The following is an 18599-nucleotide window of genomic DNA, read 5'->3' as shown; positions in this document are numbered from 1 at the left end:
CTAAAAGAATTTACTAGGCATGCGGAACGTGAGCACAATATCCGAAGCATTGAATGTTAGACAGTTTTTCGCCCCAAATTCTTGTTTTCTTCACTTTACAATACATTAATGTACACATTTTAAATAATAATAATGATAATAATAATATTATAATGTTCCCTGCAATAGGTAGTAAAATGAACATTTAACAACAGTCTACACTAGTAGCGCATTAGTGTACATACAATAGTGTATTTAAAAGTCCACTGGCTTACCGTAGTTGGTCGATTTTTTCCGTCATCGCATTTTTTTGTTGCAATTCGGCAAACAATAAGTTAGGATTGTTGATATTATATCGATATATCGATATAGGTGATATTTTTATTTTTGATACGATTATATCGGTATGATACTTTTTCGCCGACTATATCAAGAGTCGATATTTTTTGCAAATATCGACCTAGTGTTCTTTACACTGCGCGCAACAGCTTCCGTTCGAACAAGTTAAAAAACGTGTATACAAAAATGGACAAGCCCTCCTTATCGTGCAAACTTTGCGGTAAAGTTGTGAAGACAATCTGTTAAATATTTTTCCAATATATCGATATATTGATATTCTCAAATTGATAATTTCGATATGGCGATATTTAAATTTACCAAATGCGGTCATATTGATTTGTGAAAACAAAACAAATTGATAAGATATACAAAAATGGTTTGCGAAAAGTGCGAAGCGAAGTTAACGAAAGTGTCGGCCCCAAATTCCTGGAAAACTAGCACCGCTCCAGCCGGTGGACGCAAGATAAATGAAAACAAAGCCCTATCCTCTGCCCGGGACCGATACAATCCCATGGGCACGACCCTGGCACCTTGCCGGTAAAAAACAAACAATACGTTGGATTCCAGTCCTCTGACTGCTGGTCATTTCAGCATTTGCCGACAAAATGTCCACCAGATGGGAGCCCACTACTGCCAGTCGTGCGCCTACAAAAAGGCCATATGCGCCATGTGCGGCAAGAAGATTCTAAACACAAAGAACTACAAGCAGAGCTCAACGTGATGCTGCAGTCCATGGCCACACGGCACCGAGGAGTTTATACTTAAGCATAACCTAGTTATAGACAACAGAATAATTATGTATATCAGATAGTATCAACAAATGCATAAATAAGTACATCAAGCCTCTGTCGTTGGCTTCTCCCGTCGCCGCTTGGCACTTTGTCAAACTCAAGCGGCATAATGCCCAGATCTCCGCTGTAGCGGTTCTTGGCTATCTGCAAATACTTTTTGCCCCGCACCGATGTCAGTCGCTTGTCTTGAATGATGAGCACATTGTCCGCCTCCTGTGTGGCTTTGGCCGTGCCAAAGACGGAGCTCGTGGTGAGGTCATCCTCCTGGCGCTCCTTGCGCGGATGCATGACTAGCGTTACGTGGACATTGTGCTTGGTGGCGAAGCTGCGAAAGGCGGCAATGATGCCATCCTGCTCCCAGAACTTGTCGCCGCGAAACGAGGAGACTCCCATCATGAACTGGAGGTTGTCGATTATAATCGATAATTATCACATGCCCATTGGTATATGTTGTTTGCTACGTGTCCGTGTTCCCAGTATCGATCGCATGACCTAGCGTGACCGCTTGCAGAATTCCAGCCCCAGCTGTTGTATCGATATTTTATCCCACCATTTTCGAATTTACTAACAGCGGTGGCCGGCAAAATGCAGCGTCACATTAGTAGCCTACGGTAAAAATTTGCACAATCGAAGCTGGCTTTTCATATTCCATATACATATGAATATATATTTATTTATTTTTACATAAAAAGTACGGCAGTTGAGTCGGGTTTATTCGTTTTGTGCACATCTTTTCTACACTTTCAAATTTGGAGTTTGGAATACCTGTCCGGTCCAAAAGCTAAGGAGTCCTAGTATCCCCAAAAATGGCGAAAGGCGCAGCTTCTGTATGATGTCCTTAAGCGCATTGATCTCGGCCGCATGGGGATCCATATTAATCACCGGCTTGTTTTTGATCTGAAGTGCACGATCCGCATAGCGCAAGGTGCTCAGGGTCTCGGACACATTAAAGTCCGCGGGACTGACGCAGGCGATCATCAATGTGATGGAGTTGCCGCCCAGCGAGTCCTGCAGCAGGCGCGTCAGCTTTGACTGGCGGTACGGTATGTAAGCGCATTGATCTCGGCCGCATCAGGGATCCATATTAACCACCGGCTTGTTTTTGATCTGAAGCGCACGATCCGCATAGCGCAAGGTGCTCAGGGTCTCGGACACATTATAGTCCGCGGGACTGACGCAGGCGATCATCAATTCGGCCTCACCGAATTGGAGGTCACTTCCGCTCATTTAATGCGCTCATGCCATTTTCACGCTCACCGTAGTCTCCAGCAAGCTGGAGGGAAGGTAAGTATGAACTGAAATACACACAGATTTATGTGAAAGTTTATTTTTGCATTCAATTCATCCATTGTGATCTTCAGGAAGGTGGTGACCACCTCCAAGATCAATCTGGTGGATCTGGCTGGCTCTGAACGCTGCTCCAACACACTGGCCATCGGCGACCGCTTCAAGGAGGGGGTCAACATCAATAAAGGCCTGCTGGCCCTCGGCAACGTGATCAACGCATTGGGCTGTAGGTCCTCCTGCACATCCATAGCAAAATCCTTTCTCATTTTGTGTCCATTTTACAGCCGGACAAACTGCCGGTTACATACCGTACCGCCAGTCAAAGCTGACGCGCCTGCTGCAGGACTCGCTGGGCGGCAACTCCATCACATTGATGATCGCCTGCGTCAGTCCCGCGGACTTTAATGTGTCCGAGACCTTGAGCACCTTGCGCTATGCGGATCGTGCGCTGCAGATCAAAAACAAGCCGGTGGTTAATATGGATCCCCATGCGGCCGAGATCAATGCGCTTCAGGACATCATACAGAAGCTGCGCGCTGTTCCACCACCACTTGGCAGGGCCATTTCCGCACATCAATTCAGCCCCAAGCTAGACAGGTCAGAAAAACGAAGAAAACGACACAGCACCTGACAAATGTTCACTTTTGAAATAAAACCAATTTCCACTCTATTATTTCCCTTTTTTGCAGAAGGTATGGAATGGAATACAACACGATGTGCTATTTACGTTTATGATTTTAATGACGCAAAATCATAAACGTAAATGGCGCATCGTGTTGGGTCGGGATCCGATGGATGATCCACAGGCGGTTTCCCTTTCTACCTAAAAGAATTTACTAGGCATGCGGAACGTGAGCACAATATCCGAAGCATTGAATGTTAGACAGTTTTTCGCCCCAAATTCTTGTTTTCTTCACTTTACAATACATTAATGTACACATTTTAAATAATAATAATGATAATAATAATATTATAATGTTCCCTGCAATAGGTAGTAAATTGAACATTTAACAATAGTCTACACTAGTAGCGCATTAGTGTACATACAATAGTGTATTTAAAAGTCCACTGGCTTACCGTAGTTGGTCGATTTTTTCCGTCATCGCATTTTTTTGTTGCAATTCGGCAAACAATAAGTTAGGATTGTTGATATTATATCGATATATCGATATAGGTGATATTTTTATTTTTGATACGATTATATCGGTATGATACTTTTTCGCCGACTATATCAAGAGTCGATATTTTTTGCAAATATCGACCTAGTGTTCTTTACACTGCGCGCAACAGCTTGCGTTCGAACAAGTTAAAAAACGTGTATACAAAAATGGACAAGCCCTCCTTATCGTGCAAACTTTGCGGTAAAGTTGTGAAGACAATCTGTTAAATATTTTTCCAATATATCGATATATTGATATTCTCAAATTGATAATTTCGATATGGCGATATTTAAATTTACCAAATGCGGTCATATTGATTTGTGAAAACAAAACAAATTGATAAGATATACAAAAATGGTTTGCGAAAAGTGCGAAGCGAAGTTAACGAAAGTGTTGGCCCCAAATCCCTGGAAAACTAGCACCGCTCCAGCCGGTGGACGCAAGATAAATGAAAACAAAGCCCTATCCTCTGCCCGGGACCGATACAATCCCATGGGCACGACCCTGGCACCTTGCCGATAAAAAACAAACAATACGTTGGATTCCAGTCCGCTGACTGCTGGTCATTTCAGCATTTGCCGACAAAAGGTCCACCAGATGGGAGCCCACTACTGCCAGGCGTGCGCCTACAAAAAGGCCATATGCGCCATGTGCGGCAAGAAGATTCTAAACACAAAGAACTACAAGCAGAGCTCAACGTGATGCTGCAGTCCATGTGTTATGATCCGCCTTTTTGCCGCCCTGGCCTATCGTTCCCGGCTAGCTCTCGGTGAAGTCAGGGGTGTTTCCGACCCGATAGCCAGGGGACGGATTTAACAAAAAAAATACTATTTTGTGTGTAACGGACAGATCTTATTTGTACACGCATCTTCGTTGGCACTCGCTTCGGCGGGGTCAGTCGGTGTTGTATTTGACCATCGCGAGTCCCTCCCTTCCATGAGCGTTCAACCTGTTGAGCGCTCCCATTTAAAAACATTTGGTTCACTCTTCCGCCCTTCTCGTCCCCCCCAACTAAGGATCTCTACTCCATTTTCATTTTCCTTTCAAATCTTCAAATATAATTCATTATTTCTTTCATCTTATAAATCTACTTAACTCCTAAAACATTTTTACTTTAACTGACTTTCACCTTGCGGAACACTAACATAAAACGAGAAGGAACGTGTGAGTCGCTTCTAAAGACGCGACTCTACTTATATCCCGTACTCAGTCAGTATTTACATTTTTGAGCATATGATTTTCAGAATTTAGAATTAAAAAAAAAAATTGTACATATTACATTTTTTTGCTACATCTGTTATCTACATCTACATCTACAATGTATATTTTACATCTAACATGTAGATTATAGATGTACTATTCATATTCTACATCTTTTTCCGCTAGGGGTTGCTCGCGCACTGAACGCGGCAGAGTGTGCGAGCGAGAAGGAAAATGAGTTTCGTTGTCGTTTGTGGGAGGGGGGGCAGGGGAAGCAACTGAAAATTAATTTCGTCATTCTGGCTATAATTACGATCCGATCTAATTCAGATTCAGCAGTCTGGTAGATATGGGCATTCTCTACGATACTGCGTTTTTAGTTTTATCGTATCTTTAAAATTGTGCCTGCCACAGATTTTCGTCCTTTGTGGGGGCGGAAGGGGGCGGGGCGAAATTCTGAAATACACTTGTAGCAGTGTGATATCACATGAGTCTGGAAACCAAATTTGGTTGCCCTAGCTCTTATAGTTTCTGAGATCTAGGCGCTCATCGAGACAGACAGACAGACAGACAGACAGACAGACAGACAGACGGACAGACGGACAGACAGACATGGCTATATCGACTCGGCTATTGATGCTGATCAAGAATATATATACTTTATGGGGTCGGAAACGTTTCCTTCTCTGCGTTACACACATCCACTTTTACCACAAATCTAATATACCCCTTAACTCTTTTTTGAGTACGGGTATAAAAATACTAACATTCAAAAAAGATACACACGGATTCTATTTTTTTTTGCCGGCTGTAATATAATTTTAAATGCAAATTTAAATGGTTAACTTAAACTAAAAAGAGCTCTTGTTAGTAATTATTGCATGTGCACAAATTGTGAAAGGGGGTGGAGTTCGGGGGAAAAAAATAGACTCCGCTTACATTGATTAATAGGACGGGCTTTAACGCAAAAACTATCCTAAAATACTTTGTGTTGTTGTTTTTTGTTTTTTTTGTATTTTATTTCATTTTAATTCATGTGTTGTGGACTATTAAGTCAAAGAAAATATATGTAGTTAATGTGAATCGAGAAGTAGCTCCGGGAATAAAGATATATAGTGCGAATGCGGCTGTTGTGAATGAGTGGGTATTTGTGTGTGAATATGTGACGGGGCTAGTTGGGCGCAGGGTATTATTCAGATTTAAATATATTCATGATGGGGTTACTATGTGTGGCTATTTGCTATTTTAATACATGCGGGTTTTTGTGTGGTGTGTGCGATGTGTATGTTGTGTGTGTGATGTGTATAATGTGTGTGTGATGTGTATAATGTGTGTGTACGGGGTGTGCTGTGCCGGTGTGTGATGCTGGGGTGTGCAGGGATCCTCCCATGGATGTGGCCTCCGTTCGCGTTGGTTGCAGCTCCCTGCCGTGCTCCTCCAGAGATGCTCCGGCCGGGCCAGTCTTGGCGCTGACCCAGCTGTCGGCTCCTTGCCTGGAATCCGCTGTGCCGTTGTAGCCTCGTTGTCGTCCCTTGGTGTAGTGGCCTCTTCACTTATTTATTTTTTTATTTTAATTATTTTTTTCAATCTTTTTTCTTTTAGCGTTACTGGCGATTTCCTCTGGTCTATCTCTTCTCTTCCCGGAAACAACTGACCCTCGCCACATAACCTTTACGACCACGTTTTTCTTCCTTCTCTAGCCTTGCCACCTTGCTCCCTCCGTGCAACCCTGTTACAGCCTCCCAGGATCCACAACAGAGGCCGCTGTCTCCTCTCCTTCTCCAGCCCTGTCGGCTCCTTCAAAAAGCCGTCCATAACACCACACTAACTTTTCCAGGTCTTGCCGTCGAAAAGGTAGTGCAAAACCAAGGCGGCTTCCGGATTGATAAGCCCAACGTAGGCCATCGCCCACACCCTGAGATCGCTCATGCTCTACCGACCTATCTGACCGGGCTACTGCTTGAGATCTTTAGCATGGAACACTCCTATCCGTGCCCCTTGCAGTGTCTCCAGTTCATATAAGCTGTTTCCTAAGCTCCGGACCACTCTGCACTTTACATACTTCCGACTAAACTTGGAATTGATGTTGTTTTTGAAATTGCTTAATACGAAGTTCCGCTTATACACTTCCTGTCCTGGTAAGTACCGGATCTCTCTCGCCTTTCGATCATACTGCTCCTTCGATCTCTTGTAGGCCTCATGCGCGTTCCTGCGGACCTCATCTCGGATGATCTCCTGTTGGTCATGCCTAGCCACAATGATACCTGCGCGTCGTTCAGGGCTCCCAGTCTCTGTGCTAATTTGTAGTCCCGCCCGCTGGTGAACATGTGCTGCCCGAACAGCACGAAGTATGGTGACGTGCCTATGGCTGTGTGTATCGCACTACTGGCCGCACCCTGTATCTCCGGCAGCTTCTCGTCCCAGCGCGTGTGGTCTTCGCGGACATACGTGCGGATTGCTGCGAGGACAGTTTGATTCACACGTTCTGCCGCGTTCGCCTGTGGTGCGTAATTCTCAGATTTCATGTGAGCTATACTTCTTTTGGTCAAGAAATGTGCAAATTCGGCTGATACAAACTGCTTTCCGTTGTCCGTGTGTACCATTTCAGGAACGCCAAACTGTGCGAAGACCTCTTCTTGCAGGAATTGGATTACGGCCGCCGATGTGGCTTTGCGCAAGGCCTTCAGCCAAACAAATCGAGACATGTGATCAAGAACTATCAAGATGACTACATTCCCCCTTCGGGTTCTAGGATATGGACCCAGAAAGTCGAGGTATATTTTCTGCATTGGCCTTTCGGTTACGGTCTCGGCACCCATCATTGGACGACTAACTTGTGTCGAATGTTTCGTCTCTTTGCAGGTATCGCAATCCGCGACATATGCCTTCACCTGTACCGTCATACGGGGCCAATAGTACCATTGCCGCAGTCGCCCCAATGTTCTCGCAACCCCTCCGTGCATTGCCACATCGCTGTCGTGTGCTTGCTGGATCAATGATCTTGTCAGTGCCTCAGGGATCCATAGCTTCCACTGGAACTCCTCCAATTCCGGTCGGGCAAATTGCGTACGCCTAAACAGCAATCCATCCTCCACCTTCAGGTCTGGAAACATTTCTTCATCGCTCTTAACCGCCTCTATCCTTTTCAGGTAATCCTCGTCCTCGAAGGCTGTAGTCTCGAACTCTAGGAAGTCGATTGCTTCTAAGTCAAACGGACGAGACAGCATGTCGGCGACGATGTTGTCCTTTCCCTTCCGATGCTCTATCTCCAAGTTGTATGCCTGCAGAGCTAGAGACCATCTCGCTAGCCTACCATCCAGCGCTTTGAAACGCATCAGCCACCGCAGGCTCGCGTGATCAGTGATCACCGTGAATGGCATCAGCTCTACGTACGCCCGGAACTTCTCTATAGCTTTCACTGCCGCTAGACACTCCTTCTCTGGCACACTATAGTTTAGTTGAGCGCCTCTCAGCTTCGCCGAAAAGAAAGCAATGGGGTGTTCGGCTTCCTCCTCATCCTTCTGGAAAAGAACCGCACCGATTCCCACATGACTTGCATCACACTGGATGAAGAAGTGCTTCTTAAAGTCCGGATGATGCAATACTGGTGCGCTGGTAAGTGCCTTTTTTAGCTCCTCAAAAGAGTCTCGTGCGTCCGTTGTTAGCTGAAATTGTCCTTTTCCTTTCAGGCAGTCTGTGAGAGGGGCTGAAAGTGCCGAAAAATTACGGATGAATCGCCGATACCAGCCCGCCGTACCCAAAAATCTCCTGATTTGCCTCACGTTCTTCGGCATCGGTATCTGTACGATCGCTTGCACCTTCTCTGGGTCGGTCCTCAGTGCGCCATCGCCCACGATGTACCCAGGTATTTCAGGTACTTGTAGCAGAACTTTGACTTTTTCTTCCCTATTGTCAGGTTTGCCGTCTCCAGGCACTTTGCGACTTCCTCTAGTAGCTTCACGTGCTCCTCAAACGTTCGGGAAATCACCAACAGGTCGTCCAAATACACAAACACGTGGCTTCGGAGTCGCTGCGGGATAACCCGGTCCATCAACCGACACAACCGCTGGGCTGCGTTACACAAACCGAACGGCATTGATTTAAACTGATAGAGTGGTCTCCCTGGAACCGTAAACGCCGTATACGTCCTACTCTCCGGCTCCAGCTCTATCTGCCAAAACGCATGCTTCAGGTCGATGCTACTGATGAACACGGTGTCCTCCACACGACTCAGGATCGACTCGATACTCTGAAGCGGGTACGCATCTTTGACGGTGAGAGTATTCAGTTTCCGTGCATCCAAACACAACCGGTTCTTCCCAGGCTTACGGACCAGAGTCACCCGATTGCTCCACGGGCTTTCGCTCAGCTCGATTACTCCAAGACGCAACATTTCGTCGACTTCCGCAAACAACAGCTCCTGTACCGCCGGAGATACTGGGTAAAAGCGTTCCTTCACAGGCACGGCTCCCTCCACCAGACGTATCTCGTGTTTTACCATCGTCGTCCTTCCCAATCCGTGCTTGTCAAAACACCGAAATTTGTCCTTCACCTGTTCCATGCGTATCTGCTGCGACTGGGTTAAGTCATGAGGTTCCGTCGGTCATCTTCTCGTCAGCAGTTCTGCCTCGATCTCTTCTAATTCCTCTTCTCGTTCCAGGCCTACTATCTGCGGAGCCAATCCAAACTTTCGCCAGAAATCGACCCCCAGATACAGTGATTGCTTCAGTGACGGACACAAGAATAACTCCATCGGCTGTTTCTGGCCTTTGTATTCCATCACTACCATCACACGGCCTAGGATCTGATGAGGTGTGCCGCCCGCAGTTTGTACCGATATTGTTTTCGCGTCTTTTAACTTAAGCTTCAATTCCTCAATGATCTCTAATCCCCCTCTTCCCAGCAGGCTCACTGATGCCCCCGTATCGAGCAGTCCCATCAGCGTCTTCGGGCCCAGACTCACGCGCGCAAACGGTCTGTCGTCCCGGCTTACTGCAGAATGGATTGCTGCACATATGCCACGTCGTTTTCTCTGGCGTATCCGGAATCGGTCCCGAGCCCTCTGTACTCTAGACGACCTCGTAGGCTTATTTCTGCCACATGGTCCCCCAGTATTCTTCTCCTGGCCTGGTTATATCTCTGTCGTCTTTCCTGTAACGGCTTACGCTCGGACCATCTCGCTTCAGGTAACACTGCTTGGTTTATCTTATAAATTGCGTTATGTATATAATTTTCCTTAATTCTAGGTATGTTCTCCGTCTGTAAATCCACCGTGTTGTTGGAGGGCCGAACTATTGGTTGCTCGTGGAACGCGACCCCTCCAATTGCGTCGTGCTCCTTCTCCCGTTTCCCGGCCGACATTTCGGACATTTAGGGAGGATTACCCCGGCAGACCCACACTTGTAGCAGAATATATTCCGCACTTCTGACTCACACTCAAAGTATGTGTGCCCCGGCTGAGCACAATTCCAGCACTTCAGCTGTGTGCGATCGCCCCCAGACTCCTTCGCCCTATATACGGCCTCTAGTGTCTCTGTCTGCTCCTCCAGCTCGTGGTTCGCCGCTTCTACTTCGTGCACTTTGGGGTCTTCCCTTCACCTGCTACTCCCGTGATCTGTGCCGCTCCTTGTCCATCGGGTTGACAGCAGCTTCTCAGCATCTGCACACTCTTCCCGAAGTTTCTGCAGATTTGGGATTTGCATAGGATAAATCACCCTCGAGACTGCATCCCTAATATTGACCTTGACGATCTTTATAAGATCATAATCCGAGAATGGATTCAGCAATCTCGACCGCAACACTAACATCTCCTAAATGTATTGGTCTGCCGATTCCCCATGGCGTTGCCGGCGTTCCCTCAACTCCTGCTCTCGCTCGAACTCTGTCCGTCGCACTTGGAACTGCTGTTGGAGACCATGCCTAAGGTTCGGCCAGTCCGGCACTCCTACTGTCCGAACGTGCATCCAATACCAGTCCCTAGCCTGACCCGTGACTAGCGTATGGAACGCTTTCAGCACCTCTGACCACGAGATTTGGTACACCGTCTGCAGATGTTCCACTCGGAAGATGAACTCCGCCACCGGCATCCCCTTCGGATCGCCATCGAAGCTCAGCCCCCATTTCCGGATCTGCACCTGCTCCTGCCTGACTTCCCCGTAACTTGGACGACTCCTGTTCGGATTTGCGTTGGCCCCTGAGCCTCTGGTGTTCAACAACCAGTCCTCCACGGGTCTCGGTTCGCCGTTAGTCCTCTGCTCGGCCTCCAATGCCCGATTATCCACAAACAGGTGCGTGGGTGGAGCTTGCTGGTTCGAGGGCATTTCCTGCGGACCTCCTCCCAGACTGGTGTTTCGTGAGCCCACATTTCTCCTATCCACATCACTGGGCGTTCGCTCCACCTTCAGCGAGCCGACCACCGCATTTATCTGTCTCATAAATTCAAGCATATCCGCTTGCATCGAGGCTCTGAGTGCTTCCATCTGTTGGCCAAACGATGCTCGATACGTCTCCTGAGCCTGAGCTATCGCCACGTTTACGGCCGATCTCAATTCGCTGGGTATCTCGCGGTCTCTGTGACTTGGAGGCTGGCCTCCTACAGCCCCTTCCTCCGGATCTTCCAGTTCCATCACCGCCCTTTCTGGTCTTGGGCCGGTTTTCCCGTCCTGTGACCTAGTAGTCGGCATCCTGTATGGCTGGAACCTTCTCTGAACCTCCGGGCTTCGCCTAGTTTTCCCCGACCCTTTGAATTCCGCCGGTTCACTCATACACCAATCTCTCTTTACTCCAATTCCTATTTCGCACAAATATTTCCATACACGGCTATCTAATTTTCTAAACTGAAGCTTTCTCAACTATCTACCCTATTCCAAAAACATAAACACCCTGACGGACAACGAGAAAATAAATAAATAAATAACTCAATAAATATATCTGCGACCAAACCACAAAAAATGTTTAAATAAATAAATAGTTTTAAATCTAAATAAATAAATAAACATCCATGTACACTTACTCGCCTAAATAAATACTAAAGTTAAATAAATAAATAATTCCTCTACCAAAACAAAAATCTTATTCCGCTGACCTACGTATTTAATCCTACTTCTAAAATTGTCTATATCCAATGTTAGTGAGGATATTCAGCCCTCGAGAATAAACACGTAAACAAAAACAAATATTCCCTTGCAACTACACAATCTGTTGGGCGAGACGAGAGACAACTGCAACTCACGGTTGCAGTCGGTGAGTGAACCAATCTTTTTCCCTCGCAATTAATTTCCGCTTTTTTTTTCCTTGGAGTGCCAACTCCCTTTTACTGTTTTGTTTTAGCTGTCTTGGACCCATCGAGCAACGATGCTGATGCCTTCTCGGCACCGCACGGACCACAACTCGAGAGACCCCCGACAACTCTTCCGATCCGATCCGTGGACCCCTCAAGTCGGACAACATGGCTTTAGCCCATTTGGCTACACCAGGACCACAACTCGAGGTATCCACTCGTCAAATCTCTTCGAGGACTCCACGAGTCGGACCACGCGGCTGCAGCCCATTTGGCTACACCAGGACCACAACTCTGGAGACCCCTGCTAAATTCTCCTCCTCAACGGCTACTATGGCTGGGGTCTATTCCCGGCTCACGGACCAGCTGAGTGCTAACTCTTCCCGGCTCATTCTCAAACAGGGCATCTCTGACCCCCCGTTCAAAACCGAACCATTCGTTTTAATTGGGCGCCATTTGTTATGATCCGCCTTTTTGCCGCCCTGGCCTATCGTTCCCGGCTAGCTCTCGGGGAAGTCAGGGGTGTTTCCGACCCGATAGCCAGGGGACGGATTTAACAAAAAAAATACTATTTTGTGTGTAACGGACAGATCTTATTTGTACACGCATCTTCGTTGGCACTCGCTTCGGCGGGGTCAGTCGGTGTTGTATTTGACCATCGCGAGTCCCTCCCTTCCATGAGCGTTCAACCTGTTGAGCGCTCCCATTTAAAAACATTTGGTTCACTCTTCCGCCCTTCTCGTCCCCCCCAACTAAGGATCTCTACTCCATTTTCATTTTCCTTTCAAATCTTCAAATATAATTCATTATTTCTTTCATCTTATAAATCTACTTAACTCCTAAAACATTTTTACTTTAACTGACTTTCACCTTGCGGAACACTAACATAAAACGAGAAGGAACGTGTGAGTCGCTTCTAAAGACGCGACTCTACTTATACCCGTACTCAGTCAGTATTTACATTTTTGAGCATATGATTTTCAGAATTTAGAATTAAAAAAAAAAATTGTACATATTACATTTTTTTGCTACATCTGTTATCTACATCTACATCTACAATGTATATTTTACATCTAACATGTAGATTATAGATGTACTATTCATATTCTACATCTTTTCCGCTAGGGGTTGCTCGCGCACTGAACGCGGCAGAGTGTGCGAGCGAGAAGGAAAATGAGTTTCGTTGTCGTTTGTGGGAGGGGGGGCAGGGGAAGCAACTGAAAATTAATTTCGTCATTCTGGCTATAATTATGATCCGATCTAATTCAGATTCAGCAGTCTGGTAGATATGGGCATTCTCTACGATACTGCGTTTTTAGTTTTATCGTATCTTTAAAATTGTGCCTGCCACAGATTTTCGTCCTTTGTGGGGGCGGAAGGGGGCGGGGCGAAATTCTGAAATACACTTGTAGCAGTGTGATATCACATGAGTCTGGAAACCAAATTTGGTTGCCCTAGCTCTTATAGTTTCTGAGATCTAGGCGCTCATCGAGACAGACAGACGGACAGACGGACAGACAGACATGGCTATATCGACTCGGCTATTGATGCTGATCAAGAATATATATACTTTATGGGGTCGGAAACGTTTCCTTCTCTGCGTTACACACATCCACTTTTACCACAAATCTAATATACCCCTTAACTCTTTTTTGAGTACGGGTATAAAAATACTAACATTCAAAAAAGATACACACGGATTCTATTTTTTTTTGCCGGCTGTAATATAATTTTAAATGCAAATTTAAATGGTTAACTTAAACTAAAAAGAGCTCTTGTTAGTAATTATTGCATGTGCATAAATTGTGAAAGGGGGTGGAGTTCGGGGGAAAAAAATAGACCCGCTTACATTGATTAATAGGACGGGCTTTAACGCAAAAACTATCCTAAAATACTTTGTGTTGTTGTTTTTTGTTTTTTTTGTATTTTATTTCATTTTAATTCATGTGTTGTGGACTATTAAGTCAAAGAAAATATATGTAGTTAATGTGAATCGAGAAGTAGCTCCGGGAATAAAGATATATAGTGCGAATGCGGCTGTTGTGAATGAGTGGGTATTTGTGTGTGAATATGTGACGGGGCTAGTTGGGCGCAGGGTATTATTCAGATTTAAATATATTCATGATGGGGTTACTATGTGTGGCTATTTGCTATTTTAATACATGCGGGTTTTTGTGTGGTGTGTGCGATGTGTATGTTGTGTGTGTGATGTGTATAATGTGTGTGTGATGTGTATAATGTGTGTGTACGGGGTGTGCTGTGCCGGTGTGTGATGCTGGGGTGTGCAGGGATCCTCCCATGGATGTGGCCTCCGTTCGCGTTGGTTGCAGCTCCCTGCCGTGCTCCTCCAGAGATGCTCCGGCCGGGCCAGTCTTGGCGCTGACCCAGCAGTCGGCTCCTTGCCTGGAATCGCTGTGCCGTTGTAGCCTCGTTGTCGTCCCTTGGTGTAGTGGCCTCTTCACTTATTTATTTTTTTATTTTAATTATTTTTTTCAATCTTTTTTCTTTTAGCGTTACTGGCGATTTCCTCTGGTCTATCTCTTCTCTTCCCGGAAACAACTGACCCTCGCCACATAACCTTTACGACCACGTTTTTCTTCCTTCTCTAGCCTTGCCACCTTGCTCCCTCCGTGCAACCCTGTTACAGCCTCCCAGGATCCACAACAGAGGCCGCTGTCTCCTCTCCTTCTCCAGCCCTGTCGGCTCCTTCAAAAAGCCGTCCATAACACATGGCCACACGGCACCGAGGAGTTTATACTTAAGCATAACCTAGTTATAGACAACAGAATAATTATGTATATCAGATAGTATCAACAAATGCATAAATAAGTACATCAAGCCTCTGTCGTTGGCTTCTCCCGTCGCCGCTTGGCACTTTGGATCTGCGAAGAGTAGCTGAGCGCCTCCTTGTCAAACTCAAGCGGCATAATGCCCAGATCTCCGCTGTAGCGGTTCTTGGCTATCTGCAAATACTTTTTGCCCCGCACCGATGTCAGTCGCTTGTCTTGAATGATGAGCACATTGTCCGCCTCCTGTGTGGCTTTGGCCGTGCCAAAGACGGAGCTCGTGGTGAGGTCATCCTCCTGGCGCTCCTTGCGCGGATGCATGACTAGCGTTACGTGGACATTGTGCTTGGTGGCGAAGCTGCGAAAGGCGGCAATGATGCCATCCTGCTCCCAGAACTTGTCGCCGCGAAACGAGGAGACTCCCATCATGAACTGGAGGTTGTCGATTATAATCGATAATTATCACATGCCCATTGGTATATGTTGTTTGCTACGTGTCCGTGTTCCCAGTATCGATCGCATGACCTAGCGTGACCGCTTGCAGAATTCCAGCCCCAGCTGTTGTATCGATATTTTATCCCACCATTTTCGAATTTACTAACAGCGGTGGCCTTAGTAGCCTACGGTAAAAATTTGCACAATCGAAGCTGGCTTTTCATATTCCATATACATATGAATATATATTTATTTATTTTTACATAAACAGTACGGCAGTTGAGTCGGGTTTATTCGTTTTGTGCACATCTTTTCTACACTTTCAAATTTGGAGTTTGGAATACCTGTCCGGTCCAAAAGCTAAGGAGTCCTAGTATCCCCCCAAAAATGGCGAAAGGCGCAGCTTCTGTATGATGTCCTTAAGCGCATTGATCTCGGCCGCATGGGGATCCATATTAATCACCGGCTTGTTTTTGATCTGAAGCGCACGATCCGCATAGCGCAAGGTGCTCAAGGTCTCGGACACATTAAAGTCCGCGGGACTGACGCAGGCGATCATCAATGTGATGGAGTTGCCGCCCAGCGAGTCCTGCAGCAGGCGCGTCAGCTTTGACTGGCGGTACGGTATGTAAGCGCATTGATCTCGGCCGCATCAGGGATCCATAAGCGCACGATCCGCATAGCGCAAGGTGCTCAGGGTCTCGGACACATTATAGTCCGCGGGACTGACGCAGGCGATCATCAATTCGGCCTCACCGAATTGGAGGTCACTTCCGCTCATTTAATGCGTGGCTCTGCCGGTCGGGCTGTAGCAGCCACTGCAATGAACGAGACCTCGTCCCGTTCTCATGCCATTTTCACGCTCACCGTAGTCTCCAGCAAGCTGGAGGGAAGGTAAGTATGAACTGAAATACACACAGATTTATGTGAAAGTTTATTTTTGCATTCGATTCATCCATTGTGATCTTCAGGAAGGTGGTGACCACCTCCAAGATCAATCTGGTGGATCTGGCTGGCTCTGAACGCTGCTCCAAGACACTGGCCATCGGCGACCGCTTCAAGGAGGGGGTCAACATCAATAAAGGCCTGCTGGCCCTCGGCAACGTGATCAACGCATTGGGCTGTAGGTCCTCCTGCACATCCATAGCAAAATCCTTTCTCATTTTGTGTCCATTTTACAGCCGGACAAACTGCCGGTTACATACCGTACCGCCAGTCAAAGCTGACGCGCCTGCTGCAGGACTCGCTGGGCGGCAACTCCATCACATTGATGATCGCCTGCGTCAGTCCCGCGGACTTTAATGTGTCCGAGACCTTGAGCACCTTGCGCTATGCGGATCGTGCGCTGCAGATCAAAAACAAGCCGGTGGTTAATATGGATCCCCATGCGGCCGAGATCAATGCGCTTCAGGACATCATACAGAAGCTGCGCGCTGTTCCACCACCACTTGGCAGGGCCATTTCCGCACATCAATTCAGCCCCAAGCTAGACAGGTCAGAAAAACGAAGAAAACGACACAGCACCTGACAAATGTTCACTTTTGAAATAAAATCAATTTCCACTCTATTGTTTCCCTTTTTGCAGAAGGTATGGAATGGAATACAACACGATGTGCTATTTACGTTTATGATTTTAATGACGCAAAATCATAAACGTAAATGGCGCATCGTGTTGGGTCGGGATCCGATGGATGATCCACAGGCGGTTTCCCTTTCTACCTAAAAGAATTTACTAGGCATGCGGAACGTGAGCACAATATCCGAAGCATTGAATGTTAGACAGTTTTTCGCCCCAAATTCTTGTTTTCTTCACTTTACAATACATTAATGTACACATTTTAAATAATAATAATGATAATAATAATATTATAATGTTCCCTGCAATAGGTAGTAAATTGAACATTTAACAATAGTCTACACTAGTAGCGCATTAGTGTACATACAATAGTGTATTTAAAAGTCCACTGGCTTACCGTAGTTGGTCGATTTTTTCCGTCATCGCATTTTTTTGTTGCAATTCGGCAAACAATAAGTTAGGATTGTTGATATTATATCGATATATCGATATAGGTGATATTTTTATTTTTGATACGATTATATCGGTATGATACTTTTTCGCCGACTATATCTAGAGTCGATATTTTTTGCAAATATCGACCTAGTGTTCTTTACACTGCGCGCAACAGCTTCCGTTCGAACAAGTTAATAAACGTGTATACAAAAATGGACAAGCCCTCCTTATCGTGCAAACTTTGCGGTAAAGTTGTGAAGACAATCTGTTAAATATTTTTCCAATATATCGATATATTGATATTCTCAAATTGATAATTTCGATATGGCGATATTTAAATTTACCAAATGCGGTCATATTGATTTGTGAAAACAAAACAAATTGATAAGATATACAAAAATGGTTTGCGAAAAGTGCGAAGCGAAGTTAACAAAAGTGTCGGCCCCAAATCCCTGGAAAACTAGCACCGCTCCAGCCGGTGGACGCAAGATAAATGAAAACAAAGCCCTATCCTCTGCCCGGGACCGATACAATCCCATGGGCACGACCCTGGCACCTTGCCGGTAAAAAACAAACAATACGTTGGATTCCAGTCCTCTGACTGCTGGTCATTTCAGCATTTGCCGACAAAAGGTCCACCAGATGGGAGCCCACTACTGCCAGGCGTGCGCCTACAAAAAGGCCATATGCGCCATGTGCGGCAAGAAGATTCTAAACACAAAGAACTACAAGCAGAGCTCAACGTGATGCTGCAGTCCATGGCCACACGGCACCGAGGAGTTTATACTTAAGCATAACCTAGTTATAGACAACAGAATAATTATGTATATCAGATAGTATCAACAAATGCATAAATAAGTACATCAAGCCTCTGTCGTTGGCTTCTCCCGTCGCCGCTTGGCACTTTGGATCTGCGAAGAGTAGCTGAGCGCCTCCTTGTCAAACTCAAGCGGCATAATGCCCAGATCTCCGCTGTAGCGGTTCTTGGCTATCTGCAAATACTTTTTGCCCCGCACCGATGTCAGTCGCTTGTCTTGAATGATGAGCACATTGTCCGCCTCCTGTGTGGCTTTGGCCGTGCCAAAGACGGAGCTCGTGGTGAGGTCATCCTCCTGGCGCTCCTTGCGCGGATGCATGACTAGCGTTACGTGGACATTGTGCTTGGTGGCGAAGCTGCGAAAGGCGGCAATGATGCCATCCTGCTCCCAGAACTTGTCGCCGCGAAACGAGGAGACTCCCATCATGAACTGGAGGTTGTCGATTATAATCGATAATTATCACATGCCCATTGGTATATGTTGTTTGCTACGTGTCCGTGTTCCCAGTATCGAT

At 46.2% G+C, this 18599-nt stretch overlaps 5 protein-coding genes across 5 annotated transcripts in view; 4 read left to right on the top strand and 1 right to left on the bottom strand.

Annotated features, from left to right (window-relative positions):
• The window catches only part of LOC121404823 (kinesin-like protein KIF21A), a 37546-nt gene that overhangs the window by 18165 nt on the left and 782 nt on the right, over positions 1–18599 (top strand). The window contains exons 9-13 of the mRNA XM_041595191.1: positions 2471–2622; positions 2681–2696; positions 15920–16150; positions 16228–16379; positions 16438–16516. Of these exons, the coding sequence (XP_041451125.1) occupies positions 2471–2622; positions 2681–2696; positions 15920–16150; positions 16228–16379; positions 16438–16516 (630 nt within the window). The remainder of the gene's footprint in view (positions 1–2470; positions 2623–2680; positions 2697–15919; positions 16151–16227; positions 16380–16437; positions 16517–18599) is intronic.
• Positions 668–1174, top strand: LOC121404818 (cysteine-rich PDZ-binding protein-like). Its single transcript, XM_041595187.1, has 2 exons — positions 668–855; positions 910–1174. The coding sequence occupies exons 1-2, from the start codon at positions 692–694 to the stop codon at positions 1037–1039; spliced, it is 294 nt and encodes a 97-aa protein (XP_041451121.1). The 5' UTR covers positions 668–691; the 3' UTR covers positions 1040–1174.
• LOC121404812 (twinkle protein, mitochondrial-like) lies at positions 1108–18553 on the bottom strand. The gene is made up of 2 exons (XM_041595181.1): positions 18130–18553; positions 1108–1154 (listed from the first exon to the last, which is right to left on the bottom strand). The coding sequence occupies exon 1, from the start codon at positions 18509–18511 to the stop codon at positions 18131–18133; it is 381 nt and encodes a 126-aa protein (XP_041451115.1). The 5' UTR covers positions 18512–18553; the 3' UTR covers positions 1108–1154; position 18130.
• On the top strand, positions 16524–17105 carry LOC121404814 (chromosome-associated kinesin KIF4B-like). Its single transcript, XM_041595183.1, has 2 exons — positions 16524–16750; positions 16842–17105. The coding sequence occupies exons 1-2, from the start codon at positions 16527–16529 to the stop codon at positions 16885–16887; spliced, it is 270 nt and encodes an 89-aa protein (XP_041451117.1). The 5' UTR covers positions 16524–16526; the 3' UTR covers positions 16888–17105.
• LOC121404817 (cysteine-rich PDZ-binding protein-like) lies at positions 17643–18070 on the top strand. The gene is made up of 2 exons (XM_041595186.1): positions 17643–17830; positions 17885–18070. The coding sequence occupies exons 1-2, from the start codon at positions 17667–17669 to the stop codon at positions 18012–18014; spliced, it is 294 nt and encodes a 97-aa protein (XP_041451120.1). The 5' UTR covers positions 17643–17666; the 3' UTR covers positions 18015–18070.

The sequence above is a fragment of the Drosophila obscura genome, unplaced genomic scaffold, assembly GCF_018151105.1.
Source record: "Drosophila obscura isolate BZ-5 IFL unplaced genomic scaffold, ASM1815110v1 contig_41, whole genome shotgun sequence".
NCBI lineage: Eukaryota > Metazoa > Arthropoda > Insecta > Diptera > Drosophilidae > Drosophila > Drosophila obscura.
This window is presented reverse-complemented; position numbering and strand designations above follow the sequence as displayed.